Source organism: Phragmites australis, chromosome 12, assembly GCF_958298935.1.
Source record: "Phragmites australis chromosome 12, lpPhrAust1.1, whole genome shotgun sequence".
NCBI lineage: Eukaryota > Viridiplantae > Streptophyta > Magnoliopsida > Poales > Poaceae > Phragmites > Phragmites australis.
Window position 1 is genome coordinate 10,771,925 of NC_084932.1, and position 14,058 is coordinate 10,785,982.

Here is a 14,058-nt window from a genome sequence, read left to right on the forward strand (position 1 = left end):
CCTCCTACTATTGCAAGATCTACACCACATTTAGTGATTATCTTCAATATGTTAGCTATATAATTTGAGGTCTACACTATGAAATTCAAGTCTCAACTTGACTTCACAAATTTTGCATCATTATTACAACATTACCATGATAATTTTTAATTTACATATAGTAAATTAATCAAATCTATGGTTTAATTCCATGTAGGTTAAGATGACCAGGAAAGAGTTCGATGAACTCGCTCTCAATTGTCACAACTACCGAACATGGGCTATGGACGTCAAGGTTAGTCTTGCATCCCGTGGAATTGTAGTGGCACTCCAACCTCCCCAAGAGGGAGACCCACCGCTAACAGATCAAGTTAAATATGGAGCTTTATACTTAATAAGTCAGCATATCCATCCGAATCTCAAATCTAAGTATCTGATAGAAGAAAATCTGAGCACTTTATAGCTAGCTCTCAAAACAAGATATGAACAGCAGAAGGTAGTCGTTCTACCTGATGCAAGTCATGAATGGACACATCTCCGACTCCATGATTTCAAATCCGTCGAAGATTACAATCATGTTGTTCATAAAATATGTTCCATTCAAGTTGTGTTTCTGCAAAAAAGAACCTACCGATGCGGAGAAGATAGATAAAACTTTATCTAATATGCTTCTCACTGATAAGATCTTATAGAAACAATACCGTACAAGAGAATATGAAGTTTCTTCTCACTTGATACATGTATTACTTCAAACCGAAAAGCATGGTGAACTCTTTCTATGGAATCATCATCAGCGCACAATAGACGATACTCCTTTACCTGAAATGCATGCTAATGTCTAGAATAACAAGTTTGATGGCTCTTTAGACACCAACCAACAAACTTTAAAGGTAAATGCAAACGCAATGGGAAGCAAAAGTCACGTGCACCGGAGCAGGGGAAAGGCATTTCTAAATGCAAACTTAACTAATCTAATGTTTGTCGCAAGTGTGGATGCTACAAACACTCTATTGAGAAATGATGCACCCTAAGATTTTTAGGTGATCTATATTTACAATCCGTGGGATGTAACCGACCTACTTAAGGGAAAAGATATGAAACACACTTCAATCTTCAATTAGACAATAACAAGGAGTCTAGTTGTTCACAACATGTTCCACAAGAACCATGTAACAATCAGACTCTCCAGCAGCCAGAAGACCCCATGAGCATGAAGAACATGATCGTCCAATATGCTTTGAACGACATGTTTGGTGACATTAACTAGTCTCCAAACTCCTTAGATATTAGCTTATCTATGTCTATTAGTTGTTGTAATAAATATGTTGTCATTATTATATATATTGTATGTCAAAATATTGTATCAGCACTATGATACTACATAAAGTTTGCATGTATTCTATATACCTGATAAAGAATTTCATGCTAAATTCTTCATTTCTATGTATAGATTTCTACGGGAGTCAATTCTATGGAGGAGGAAATATGCCTAGTGGACAGTTGTACCACAAAATCTATACTTAGGGAAACAAAATATTTCCAAACTATTAGTAAGAGACAAGGAAATATTTTGACAATCGTTGAACACGATGTAATTATTGTTGGCTCTGGTCGTCCTATAATTACTCTCCATATGGGTACTTAAGTCATAATCGATGATGCTCTATTGTATCCCGATTCAAGCTGTATCTTACTAAGTTATAGAGATATCTGTCAGAATAATTTTCATATTGAAACCCGTGATGACAATAAAGAGGAATTTCTCCTCTTAATCTAAATAACGGATATGACAATCTTCCTTATATACCATCCGGATTGTACTGTACATACATCAAATCCGTACCACATATTACGTATAAAATAATTTTTCTATCTTGATGAAATCAAGACTTGGCATGATTGCCTTGATCATTCTACCTTAGAGATGATTAGAAAAATTATTAATAATTCTATTGGTCGCAATATTAATTCCCAAAATCCTCATATTTGTATGCACCGCATGTGTCATAGGGAATTTAATTTTAAGGCCCTCTTACCTTAAAATTCATAATACACTACCTAATGTTCTTGAATGTGTAGCTCTATTCAATAATTTTATGGACCATCTAGGTACTCTATAATGCTAATTGATACATCTCCAAAATAGTCCCACATGTGTCCTTTATATATAAGGCACTACACTTATACCAAACTCATTGCCCCAAATATCAAAATTACAACAAATAATCCTGGACACAGGATCAAATCCATTTACATAGAATAATTTGGTTTTGGGCACTACAGTATTAAATATCATGTACATACTCATAATGGTATAGCTGAATCTCTCATCGAGAGAATCAAATCATTTGTATGACTAACCATATAATTGTAATTTGCCAACATCTTGCTGGTGACAAGCAACTTTACACGCCTTATTATTAAACCAAATTTATCCTACTGTAATCATGCGGGTCCCTATGTTGCAGTTAATGCATGGAAATTTGGCATCAGCCAAGTATTTTCCATCTGCAAATCGGTTACGTTCTATATGTACCGATATCACCACCCTACAAAGGGCACTAGGGATCCATATGAGGTATAACTATCTGTCAATACCTCATATTAATTGTCTGTATACTCATAACATTTTTAGGATAATTTTCGATATTAGGGGGAGATTAATACCACAAAGAATGCCAGGAATCAGAAGGGAATGACACACATATTCATATTCGGTCCTCATTATCCATGTACCAGAGATCTGAACTCTTAGTCTGAACATCTTGTATTTACAACATATTACAAATAATTTGTCAGATGCATTTGCTTATCATAAAGGTGTCATCAAATCCGATTCCCGCTATTAATGTGCCAGAAAGAGTGGAGTACCTAAAAACCATTCAACTCCCAAACCAAAACAAGAGGATAGAAGTATGGTCATAAGGAGTACAACTTATTGCAAGCATTCTCGAAAACAGAGAGAGAACATCATCTAAGACAGTAAATGCAAATCAACATCAAGTTGATAGACGCCTTATGGATATTTACTATCCAAACGCCTAGAGGTGTTCGGCATCCAAATGTTCAGCACAAATGTGTACATAAATTCAGGTGCTGGGTCATTGGGACACCCTAACTCTATTATTTTGAGAAATACACAGAGTTAAATAGGATAATATTTTCACAAACTATATTGATTCCACAGAATCAATCAATACAAAGACTACAAATTACCAACATATATTTCTCCTCAAAATTACGGTACACCTTCAACTGGATCCAGACCAAAAGTCCTAGACAGAGTGTTTCAGCACTCAAATTTGGTCAAACCAAATGTGGTAATTAAGGAGAATTGCTTTCGCTCAACAACACAATGTCTTCTTTACAGAAGCAAAATGGATTTTCATTCCATAAGCTGGTGAAATTGCGAGACATGTAGCACAAGGGTTCACGCAAAGACCTGATATCAATTACGTTGCTACATACCTCATGATATGTGTGAAAATTATATTTCCATATTCAATATCATTGGCAGATCAAATGAATTGGTTAGATTTAGAAATATAAGTCCCTAATAGACTTCGTATTCTAAATCTAAATACAAATCATAATATATATTATGTACAACTTAAGTCACTCTATGATTTCAAGCAATTAAGTTAATTGTGGTACAATTGACTAAATGGGTTCTTTCCACATAAGGGTTACTCCAACCACGATGATTGCATATGTATGTTCATAATGAAATTCTAATTGGATTTTCTATCATCTTCAAACAACACACGACAAAGTATGTAATCATCTTAAGACGGAATTTGAGATGAATGATTTGGGTAAAACTAATTTTGCTTAAGTCTACAACTTGAACCTATTCCTTCAGGAATATTTATCCATCAGTCAACTAATATCCAAATAATATTGGGCAATCATATCTATAAAAACACTTATAGTCATTCAATCCCTAAATATGAATCAAGATCCATTCATACTTTGGGTTGACGATGAAAAGATATTGAACTTAAAGCTTTATATCAGAAAAATCAAGATATGACCATAGTGGGATATCCAAATACTAGGTATATAATTGATCCCCATAATGTCATATCACAGACTGATTTCATAGTGATATAGTCATCTCATAAGAGTCATCTAACAAATTCTAGTAGCTAATTACACCTATCATTTTGAAATATCACATGCATGTATTTGGCTTCGCAGAATGATCAACCACATAAAAAATTATATGGTATTGGTTCTATTGAATCATCAACCATTACCTACAAATATAATACTACTTGTATTGCTCAGATTCAAACAAGTTACATAAAGAGCAATATCACTAAGCATATTGCTCCTAAATTATTTTATCCTCATGAGTTACAAGAAAATAGAGAGCTAAACATCTTGCAAACCAAATCTTGTGATAACCTCGTAGATTTATACACAAAATCCTTACCAACTTCGATATTCTAGTATGTTTATAATATTAGTATGCGATAACTTCAAATTTTGCAAAGATCAGAGGGAGTCTCTTCTTGAATTTTAACCTGGTTATACATCATATTGTACTTTTTCTCCTTATATAAGTTTACTTATAAGGTTTCTCATAAAAAGTTTTAATGAGGCAATATCTACACAAGAATATATATCATATTTCCTATTTTTCCTATCGGGTTTTGTAAAGAGGTATCAAAGACATATTTGATCCACAGATCCTACCTATTATTCTCTAAACTCGCTTATGAATTTTCTCTTTCAAAGTTTTCTCATATGAGTTTATAATAAAGCAATAATCAACATATGTTGTATCATTTTATCTTTATTTTTCCCACTAGATTTTGAAAGAGTTTTAACAGCATATCATCATATTACTATTACTCTTCTAATATTTTTCCCATATAATTTTTAAGAAGTTCTCAAGATATATACATGGATTGGTAGTGATCAAAGGGGTGTTAGAAAACAATTGTGATCAATACCTGGCAACCATCCAGCGGTTACTCGTGCCCGTTGGACAATAAACACCCATTAGACATCTTTCTCAAATGGACACCTTTTCACCATATATAAAATATCATATCTATCAATAAAAATTAAAAGTTTAAATCTATTGCTTTCAACAGAAGAGACAAAAAATGACGACCCAAACCAACACGGGCGATGATATAAACAGCCAAAGGCACACGTCAACCGGCTCCAATCCCAAGAGGCCAAAGCTGCAGGACATTAAAGGTCAGGTCGGCAAGTCTGACGCGCCTGAGACACCCGATCGCCGGCCGGCGATAGAGCGGTCCTTGCCGACGTCGCTTTCGTATAATTTATTTGACGGCTAGCTGACCGGCCGGTGGGGCGAGACCCAACGATAGAAAGTCGGAAAGGGTCGAGGACACGGCGGCGGCGAGCGCCATCGCCTGCCTTTCCACCAGTGTACGCGCGCGCGAGCCTTGTCACGACCGCAACGGAATGCACCGGTCTAAATTCCATCGCAGCTGTCAGCGTCGCCGCTACAAACAGAGCCGTCGTCGAGGGAGTTTCCAGCGGGATCCCCCACGGTGTGCAACTTTATGCTGTAGTATGCATAGATACATTCCTCTCTCTTTTTTTCCTGAAAGATTTTTTTAGATGATTTTTTTTCTAAAAGTTTTTTTAGATGATTTTTTCCTGAAAGATTACCAGGCATTATATCCCCCTTTGAACTGGCCTACAGGGTTAGTGCTGTAAGCGCACAGTTTACTATTATCAATCGAATAATATCTTAATTAACACAGTTTTTTTTTTCTTCGACAGTTACTCAGATATTTCTGTTTGTTTCAAATGCAAGCAGCTCCTTTTTCCAAAATTGTTTGACAAATAACTGACCAAAACATCAAGACATCTTACTCTCCTGATTCCAATATAAGTATATTTGGACACCAAATTAAGGTAGGTGGTACAATCATTGTCTTAATTAGGATGGTACGTATGTTTACTTCATTGCTTAGACATAACAAATTTTGGGTAAAATAGAAAAAAATAGGATAAATATGTGCCTTGCATACTTATAGTAATATTAAAGTCTATATTGAGATACCCAGCTATAGGTGAATCAGGAATCAGGAGTTTCCGAATCTCAAGATTAGATCAGCAATCCGTCACGTGGCGCCATCCCGCGGGGTCACCTCTGCAAGGTAAAAAAGACTAAGTCTCGGGAGAGGGCGCTCGAGGCCACAGTCAGTGGTCCCCGAGTACCCGGGTTCCCCGACGATCCGCGAAAACTAAGTGACGGGAAGAAAGTGCTCGGAGAGGTAAATGGTGACCCCCGAGCACCCAAGTCCCCCGACGACCAGGAGAACCAAGTACTGGGAGGGGTGTGCCCGGGGCTACGAGCAGTAGCCCCCCAGGCACCCGAGTACCCCGAGGGCCCACTAAAGGAAGTTCCGGGAGAGAGTGCTCGGGGTTGCGAGCCACAACTCCCGAGCACTCAGTTCCCCGAGGATTCGTACAAACATGCTCGGGAGAGAGTGCTCGGGGAGATGAACAGTAGCCCCCGAGCACTCGGTTCCCCGAGGACCAAGGAAGGGCGTTCTCGGGAGAGAGTGCTCGGGGAGGTGAATTGTGACCCCCGAGCACTCGGTTCCCCGACGACCCAGGAAGCCCCTCCGTCAGTGGCCCTCACAGGGGTCCAGCGATGAGGTGTCAGCAGGTGAAAGGCCCGAGGCCGCATTTAAAGAGCGTGCATGGCCTGTCACCTCCAACTGCTCCCGCCACGCTCGGTGTCTATTCCTGCCATATTTTGGCAGAAGGGCGTGGGGACATTAAATGCACGGGTCCCATCCCGTGTCATCCGGCGCGCCTCGGGATAACGTCGCAAGGCCCGAGGCGTTCCATCTGCCGCGCTGCAGTGGCAGGAGAACAAGACAGGGCGGGCACGCTGGGCCGCTCTACGGTTGCCCGGTGGGCCCTCTCCACGGCGCCCGTTGCCAGTGCCCTTATGGCGACTGAAGACCGGGCGCGGGACATGTTTTCAACCCCCGTCACTTCGCATAGAGACTATGATGACACCCTTTCCATCTATGGTGCCTTGGAACTCGTGCCCTCCCATTCGGGGCACGCTAGTGCCGGCAGGTATTTAAAGCAGCCGGCAGCACGGACAAAGACAAGGGAAAATCTCTGAACAAGCGAAGTAAGTTGAAGCGCTCAAGCTGAAAAAGCCCGGCAAGCTCTGCATGGTTGAAGAAGTTAAGGAAGTAGAGAAGATCGAGAAGTCCAAGAGCCCCCAAAGCCAACAGATACACAGAGACCGAAGAACAAGGAGCTCCAGGCTCTAGGATAGACAAACATTCTTGTAACTAGCACATTCCTGAGAGACATTCTCAGGATATTTATAGCATTCATACAGGAGTAGGGTGTTACGCCTTCATACGGTCCGAACCTGTCTAAACCCTCAGTGCATTTACTTCATTCCGCACTAGATCATTCCACCCCGCCAGCCATCGCATTCATATCCATTTATTTCTCCGGCAAACATATTCAGAATCATCCCTCCGACCGAATCTCTAAAAAGAGGTCCCTCAGGATCCCTGTGACAGGAGTTAATCCTCCGACACAAATGCTATTAAAATATTTGCTTGGCCAATTGCTAAACTAATTGTGCTCCAAGATATTGGTTGGTTCAGTTCTGCCTGAACCGCATGAAATCCCAGTGACCTATGTGTGGCCCCAACGGAGATACTTTTCTTTGGTCATCCTATTCAGCTGTTCTCCAAATAGGAGACTTTTGACCTTTGCTTCTGCAATTAACCTAATCAACATTCCCACTAATATGACTCCTACTAATACCGGTAGCGGCAGATATTAAATTTGGCTTGTTAGTTCCAAGGCGCCACATTTTTGGTCAAAGATTTGTTTAGCTTCCTACACCATTGTGAACACAAGGCAGAAAGATACAAAAGTTGTGCCGAAAGAAACACGGCAGAATCGTTTTGCGCCCTTTATGCCGGGCTGCTACGGCTTTCACTCACATACACCCCCCCCCCCCCACCAATGTTTTGAAAATTGCGGACATAACATTTGAGAAATTGCCATTTTGTTGTCACAAGGAGTTCCGTAAGATAAACATTGTATTGGATGGAACTGAAATTATATCTGCGTCCATATTTATGGCATTTGGTGATAGATTGAAAGAAATATTAAACGGCTGTGGATATTAATTTTCGAAGATGTAGATGTTATTAAATGGACACACGCTTTCTCCCCCTCCTTCCTCGATATTTAGAAGAGCGTCCCTCCAGTTGAGAGCGCTTAGACCTATCACACCCATTGTTGTTCTTCCCACCTTTGTCATCCACTAGATATTGAATCTACTATACCCTTACGCCGCTAGTCTTCGCCTCCAGTGCCCCGTCCTAATTAGGATTCTAAGGTCGAAGGTCCATCTAAATCTATTATAGTTCGATTCGAGAAAGGTATTCGCTAAACCGTAACTTACTTACTCGAATGGACTTCATTGTTTCCATGTGTAATATGCGATACATCATTTTAAATGTTGAACTATTGAGTTCAATTCTTTTTCTTCGGTGCTCATACCATTCAACCTATCATTTCTTTCCAAGTTATCAATGTATCTCCTCTTTGGAAACAACTAATCCTTGTCAAACCGTAAAAACCAGAATTTTTAATCACTCCATCATGCTTGGCTGCCTACATAAGCTTGTGCATGCGTGTAGGATGTAGCATCTTCCAAAATTTGCACCTCTACCCCTAACATTAATACCAGCTCACATGGTTTACGTTCTGTGCAAACATGGCAATACCGAAGAGTTCAAGGTCCATTACACAAAATCGCCTCAGTTTACAACTTTGTCCTGCTCCGGTGCCCCGGCTCCTGCCGGCTTCCACACACGGGTTTCAAGGAAGCAGAAAGGAAGGAGAGAAAGATGGGAACCGAAGAAAACGAAGAAAATACAGAAACCCTTGGGATCCTGAGCAAAAGTTGTTAGACGGACTCCATTTCAAACCCTTTTATTATACTTTGCTCTCTCTCATCAGCGTCGTCTTCTTCACTTCTCTCGCTCCTGCTCACCTTTAACATTCGTTCCTTCGCCTGGGGGATTTGGTGCGTGCGTGCATGCATGCAGCCGGGTGCAGGGGATCGATCGAGGTTCGCATCCTACCGGTTCCTCCATGCCCAAGGAAAGGATGGCACTTTAACCCTTGCTTGTTTATGTCCTTGTCCGTCTCCATCTCATCTCATCTCATGTCGTCTCTCCTCCTCCTTTTGATCACATATATATGCACACACGACATGCGTGTTAGTGCCTTGGAAAGGAAAGTCAGAGGTGGCCTCGTTTGACACGGTGGAGAGAAAGAGATGTTTGGATTGGATGATGAATGAGTGAGTGGGGAAGGGAGGCCACGTTTGGGAGTTTGGAGTTTATGGTAAGAGGAACTGGAGGAAAGTGTTGGTTCGGAGACGGCGCACCGCAGCCTCTTCTCTGCTGCTCTTCTCTTCTTGTGGCTGCTGCCTCAACGAGCTGCACGGTGTGGCAACAAGAGCAGCAGCAGGTGCAGAGGAGCTCCGTTTGCATGGTATCAGGGGATAAATTTGCGTCGGGTGAGTTTCATAGTTTGTGATTCTTTAGTTTTGTTTCCCTATTTTCTTGTTGAGCTTTGGCGCTTTGCATTCAGAATTCATCGTGTCCTGTTCTTGAGTTCGAGCGTGTGAAATTTCTTCATATATTTGGCCCATGAATTTGGAGAACGTTTTTTCTTTATTCTTTATTCATTCCCCTGCTGCAAATTAAGGAGATGTTTAGATGAGCTTCTTTATGTTCTAGAGATTTCTGTTGATTCAGACTTCAGAGAGTTGCAACCCGGAGACGAAAAGTTTCGTATGGTTATCTGAAGTGAGAAGAACTGAATTGCTTGTGATCACATCAGAGTCGTGCATCTTCTCTCGCTTTGCCTTTCTTGACTTCCTACTTCTCTGAAGAAGTATTGTCCGATCATGTACAAGAATAAATTTGATAAATTCAGTGCATGTTCATACTGCACTTTGTTCCTCTGTTTTTTTTCTTCTAGTTTTCAGATAAAAGCCAGACATTGATAGTTTGCTGATGTCTGAACTCGGAACATTTACCATTCTGGATTTAAAATATTCAAATTTCAGTTGTCATATCTCTGAAATTCAGTGTTATCTAGAAATTCCTGGAGTCTTCTTGGTGTGAAAAATAACAGTGACAATCTTACCGTATTCAATGAAGTTACATTCCCACCATGTCTCCTTTGTTTGACTGACCTGTTAAAGTTAGGCACGGAAGTAAATTCAGTAGTCAGAACTGTGGTCAGGAAATCCAGTCTTCTTCCTGGAAGTTTGTCTGAATAGATGGCAAATTAGAATTCTTCTGAAGTTAGGCAGAAGAAACAGGCATGTATATTCGGCCTAACCGGAATGGAAATTTCACATAGCATGGAAAGCATACAGGGCAGATTGATCTGCACACTTGTATGTATCAGTATTTCACTAACTGCAATATAAGCTTTGCACATGCGAAAAACAAATTACTTCTCTGCAAATCTATAGCTTTCTGTTTTTCCTTTCCGTCTTCGTGTATCCTGATCGAGATCGGAGAGTAATTCTTGGAGCTTTTCTGATGGCAGCTTGCTAACATGGAACCGAGGAGGTTGGAGCAGTTAGTGTTTCTGCTCTGTTGCTTTGCGGCAATCACATGCAGGTTACACGCACAACCTCAGGCCCAAACCACTCTGCAACACCTCAAAAGCTCGCCCCACCATGGAGCAGGTGGGTAAATATAGATAGATCTCGCAAATTGGTAGCATGCAAATCGGGTTTACTTAAAATTAATAATTGTATAGATGTAAAGCAGCATGCCAGGACAGCAAAGTTATCCTGATTAACTGTTCTAGTTGGCATTGTGCTTATCTCTAGTGCATTCATCCTTTAGTATGTTTGTACTGTTCTTCTTGACATTGTGCTTGTCCGCAGTTTATTCTTGTCAGTGAATGGTACCTGATCTTTGTTGCTTGTGCTGATCAGTGGGTAGGATTTTGTCAGAGATGGAAAACAGATCGGAGAGCGCGCTCTCAAGAAGAACGAAAAGAATTGATCCACTTGATGGACTAAGGAAGTACGAGGGAGGGTACAATATCACAGACAAGCATTACTGGAGTGTAAGCTCTCTGCTTCTCTGAAGTCTGAACATACTCTGCAGAGTTAGCCCTCTGCATCTCTGAAGTATGAACATAGTCAACAGAGTTATATGTACCGAGTGAATCATGATAAGCGTATAAATTGTTCGTGGATGAAGACCCTACTACAGAATACATAAAATTTTGTTATTAGGCTTCACTTGCCTCTTAATATGCAGAAATAACTTGCTACATTTATAAAAGTTAAATTAGATGAAGATAACTGGGCATTACGTAAATATGAGCAATTAAACTGATTATCGTCATGTTTACCTTTTCAGTCGACCATATTTACAGGTAGATCTGGATACATTATTGCAGCATTATGGCTTATTGGTGGTGTTGTTTTTGGGTCGATTCTTCTCATCTCGAAGATTTTCTTCACCAAAAGAAATGCAAGATATGGTGATATCGACTATTTTCTTGAGAGATACCAAATATTAACCGTGATACTTTGTATCCTCCTTGCAATTTTTACCATGTAAGTTGTTTACAGCCTTACGCTAAACTAAATTTATTTCAACAAGAACTGATGTGAATCTGTAAATATATGTAGCAATGCAGTTAGTAATTTATTCTGGCATTTTATTTGCAGAGTTGCATCAGCAATCGCAATTCGTGGTACCCTACAATTCCACTCAAGAGCAGAATCTGTGAAAGAGATCATTGGGAGGACTGCACTTGAGGCAACAGCGACGATTTACAACATAACAGGAGCCATTGAGATGATGCAAAACACATCAAAGCTATACAACTACAGCAGCCAAGCTTGGGATCATCTGAACTCCACAGTGGAGGCGCTCAACTCCGAAGCCGGGGAGATTCAGGCCAAGGCGGAGAAGAACATGTACTTGGTCAGCAAAGGGATCAAGACACTGTAAGAACTTTTCACAGCATGAACAAGATCCATAGATTATTACTTTTAGGATACTGGTTTTCAATTATCATAGAACTGAGACATCTTATAATTTTCAGGGAGTATGTGACAATTTTTACTGTGACACTGAATCTTGTCGCTGTTCTCGCATTGCTGGGTAAGTGAACATAATGCAAATTTTCAGAAATTGCACAATGTATCTTAAAACTTAAATTCACACATTGCTTCTCTGACTGAAGTAGGGAGGCCTCTAAGGTTGCAGAAACTGTGCTACTTGTGAGTATCCTGACCTTCAGGCTTTAGACACCTATCTGAAGTTAGAACCCTTTGATATTTCGGGCCCTTATGGCTTTCTGAATACTGGAAACTTTCTGCAACAGGTGCATTGTCTTCTGCTGGATACTGACAGCCCTCTTCTGGATGTACTTCGGCCTGTACTACTTCTTCGACAAGTTTGTTGGTGACACATGTGTCGCTCTCGATGAGTACCAGCTGAACCCTCAGAACAGCACGCTGGGAACCATCATACCCTGCAGCGAGAAGCTCTCCGGCAACCTGATCCTGCACGACGTTGGTGCGGGAATCCATGACATCATAGATCAGGTGAATTCCAACATTTACACGATAAAATCGGAGTATGCTATGAAGCAGCTGGACTACATCTGCAATCCCTTCACCGGGCCGCCGGAGTACCAGTACCGGCCAAAGAACTGCCCCTCCGGTGCCGCCACCATCGGTGACATCCCTCAGGTAAACACAAACGTCTTTAAGGTTCTCATTTTTCAGGACAATTCAGACGGTGATATTGACATGGCACTGCTTCCTTGTAAAGATCCTGAAGAGGCTGACGTGCTCAGACTTCGGCGGCGGAGCAAACTGCGCCCCGGCCGACCTCTCGTCGGCGATCGACTACGACAAGGTGCAGTCGTACACGAGCTCCATCCAGAACGTGCTGAACATCTTCCCGGGCACGGAGCGGCTGGTGAGCTGCGAGCTGGTGAAGGCCGGCTTCGCGGACATCGTGGGCAACCAGTGCGCGCCGCTGCGGCGCGGCGCGCGCACGGCGTGGGCCGCGCTCGCCGCGCTGTCCGCGGCCATGGCGCTGCTGCTCTTGCTCGAGCTCGCCGTGGCCGGGGGCGCGCGCCACCCCGGCGACGAGCGCCTGTCCGTGAGGCACCTCACCTCATCGACCAACTCGGAGATATCGGAGGTCGAGTTCGCCGAGATGCACGCCAAGAAAGTGCGGATCAGGGTCGGGCCGTGAGCCAAGGAAGCGAGATCGAATTCTGTTTGCTGAGTTCTTTGCCATTTGCGGAGGAGAGAGAGAGAGAGAGAGTTGAGGATGTATACTGCCGGCGGTAGAGACTGATCCAGGAGAGATCGTCCACCGCCGGCGCGCCATTGCTGCGAAATGTTTGGTTTATGTCTTGTGAGGATGGTCTGGAGAATCCAGCCATTGTGTTGGTGGTATAGGAGAAATTGATTGCATTCGGTACATGAACTTCAATCTGCAAAAGCATTGAAGATTAATTACAGTACAATTTGTTCTTTGCATGAACAGCAAAAAGGATCAATTGGATGATGAATTGCAGGTGGCAAATGCTGAAGATTCTGAGAGGATGCCCGATAGCTATATTTGACGGAACACGTTGCTCCCTTGTTTGAGTTGCCACCACCAGCGGTTGGACATTCCGCTCCTCCCCTCGCTCTTCCTCTTCCACTGATAGCGATCTCGTACATGACGCGATGACTCCGCCGCTCGTACCACTCCCACACCATGGTCCCTTGGTACAATGTCCCCGTCGAAGCTCCCCTCCTTCCCTGAGCCCCACCTCGCTGTCCTCCGCCTCGTCGACTCCCACGTCTCCCTCGCCGCGTGGTCGGCGGCGCTAGAAGCCTAGAAGGGGAAAAGGCCAGGTCGGGCCACCCGTACCTGTCAGGGAGAGGAGGGAAGAACACTGGCGTAGATAGTCCAGCGTGGCTGCCATGTGTCCAAAACATCTGCCACGGTGCAAAACCACCTTAGGAAACCG

At 42.2% G+C, this 14,058-nt stretch overlaps 1 protein-coding gene across 2 annotated transcripts; it reads left to right on the top strand.

The window, feature by feature from the left end:
- Window positions 1-8,863: 8,863 nt before the first annotated feature.
- On the top strand, window positions 8,864-13,592 carry LOC133887293 (uncharacterized). Of its 2 annotated transcripts, none has more exons than XM_062327230.1 (9): window positions 8,864-9,553; window positions 10,600-10,741; window positions 10,997-11,130; window positions 11,430-11,629; window positions 11,744-12,025; window positions 12,124-12,182; window positions 12,268-12,301; window positions 12,406-12,775; window positions 12,858-13,592. In XM_062327230.1, the coding sequence occupies exons 2-9, from the start codon at window positions 10,609-10,611 to the stop codon at window positions 13,287-13,289; spliced, it is 1,644 nt and encodes a 547-aa protein (XP_062183214.1). In that variant the 5' UTR covers window positions 8,864-9,553; window positions 10,600-10,608; the 3' UTR covers window positions 13,290-13,592. The 2 variants fall into 2 exon arrangements, with proteins under 2 accessions (XP_062183214.1, XP_062183213.1); XM_062327229.1 differs by having other exon boundaries at window positions 8,866-9,553; window positions 12,265-12,301.
- Window positions 13,593-14,058: the final 466 nt, after the last annotated feature.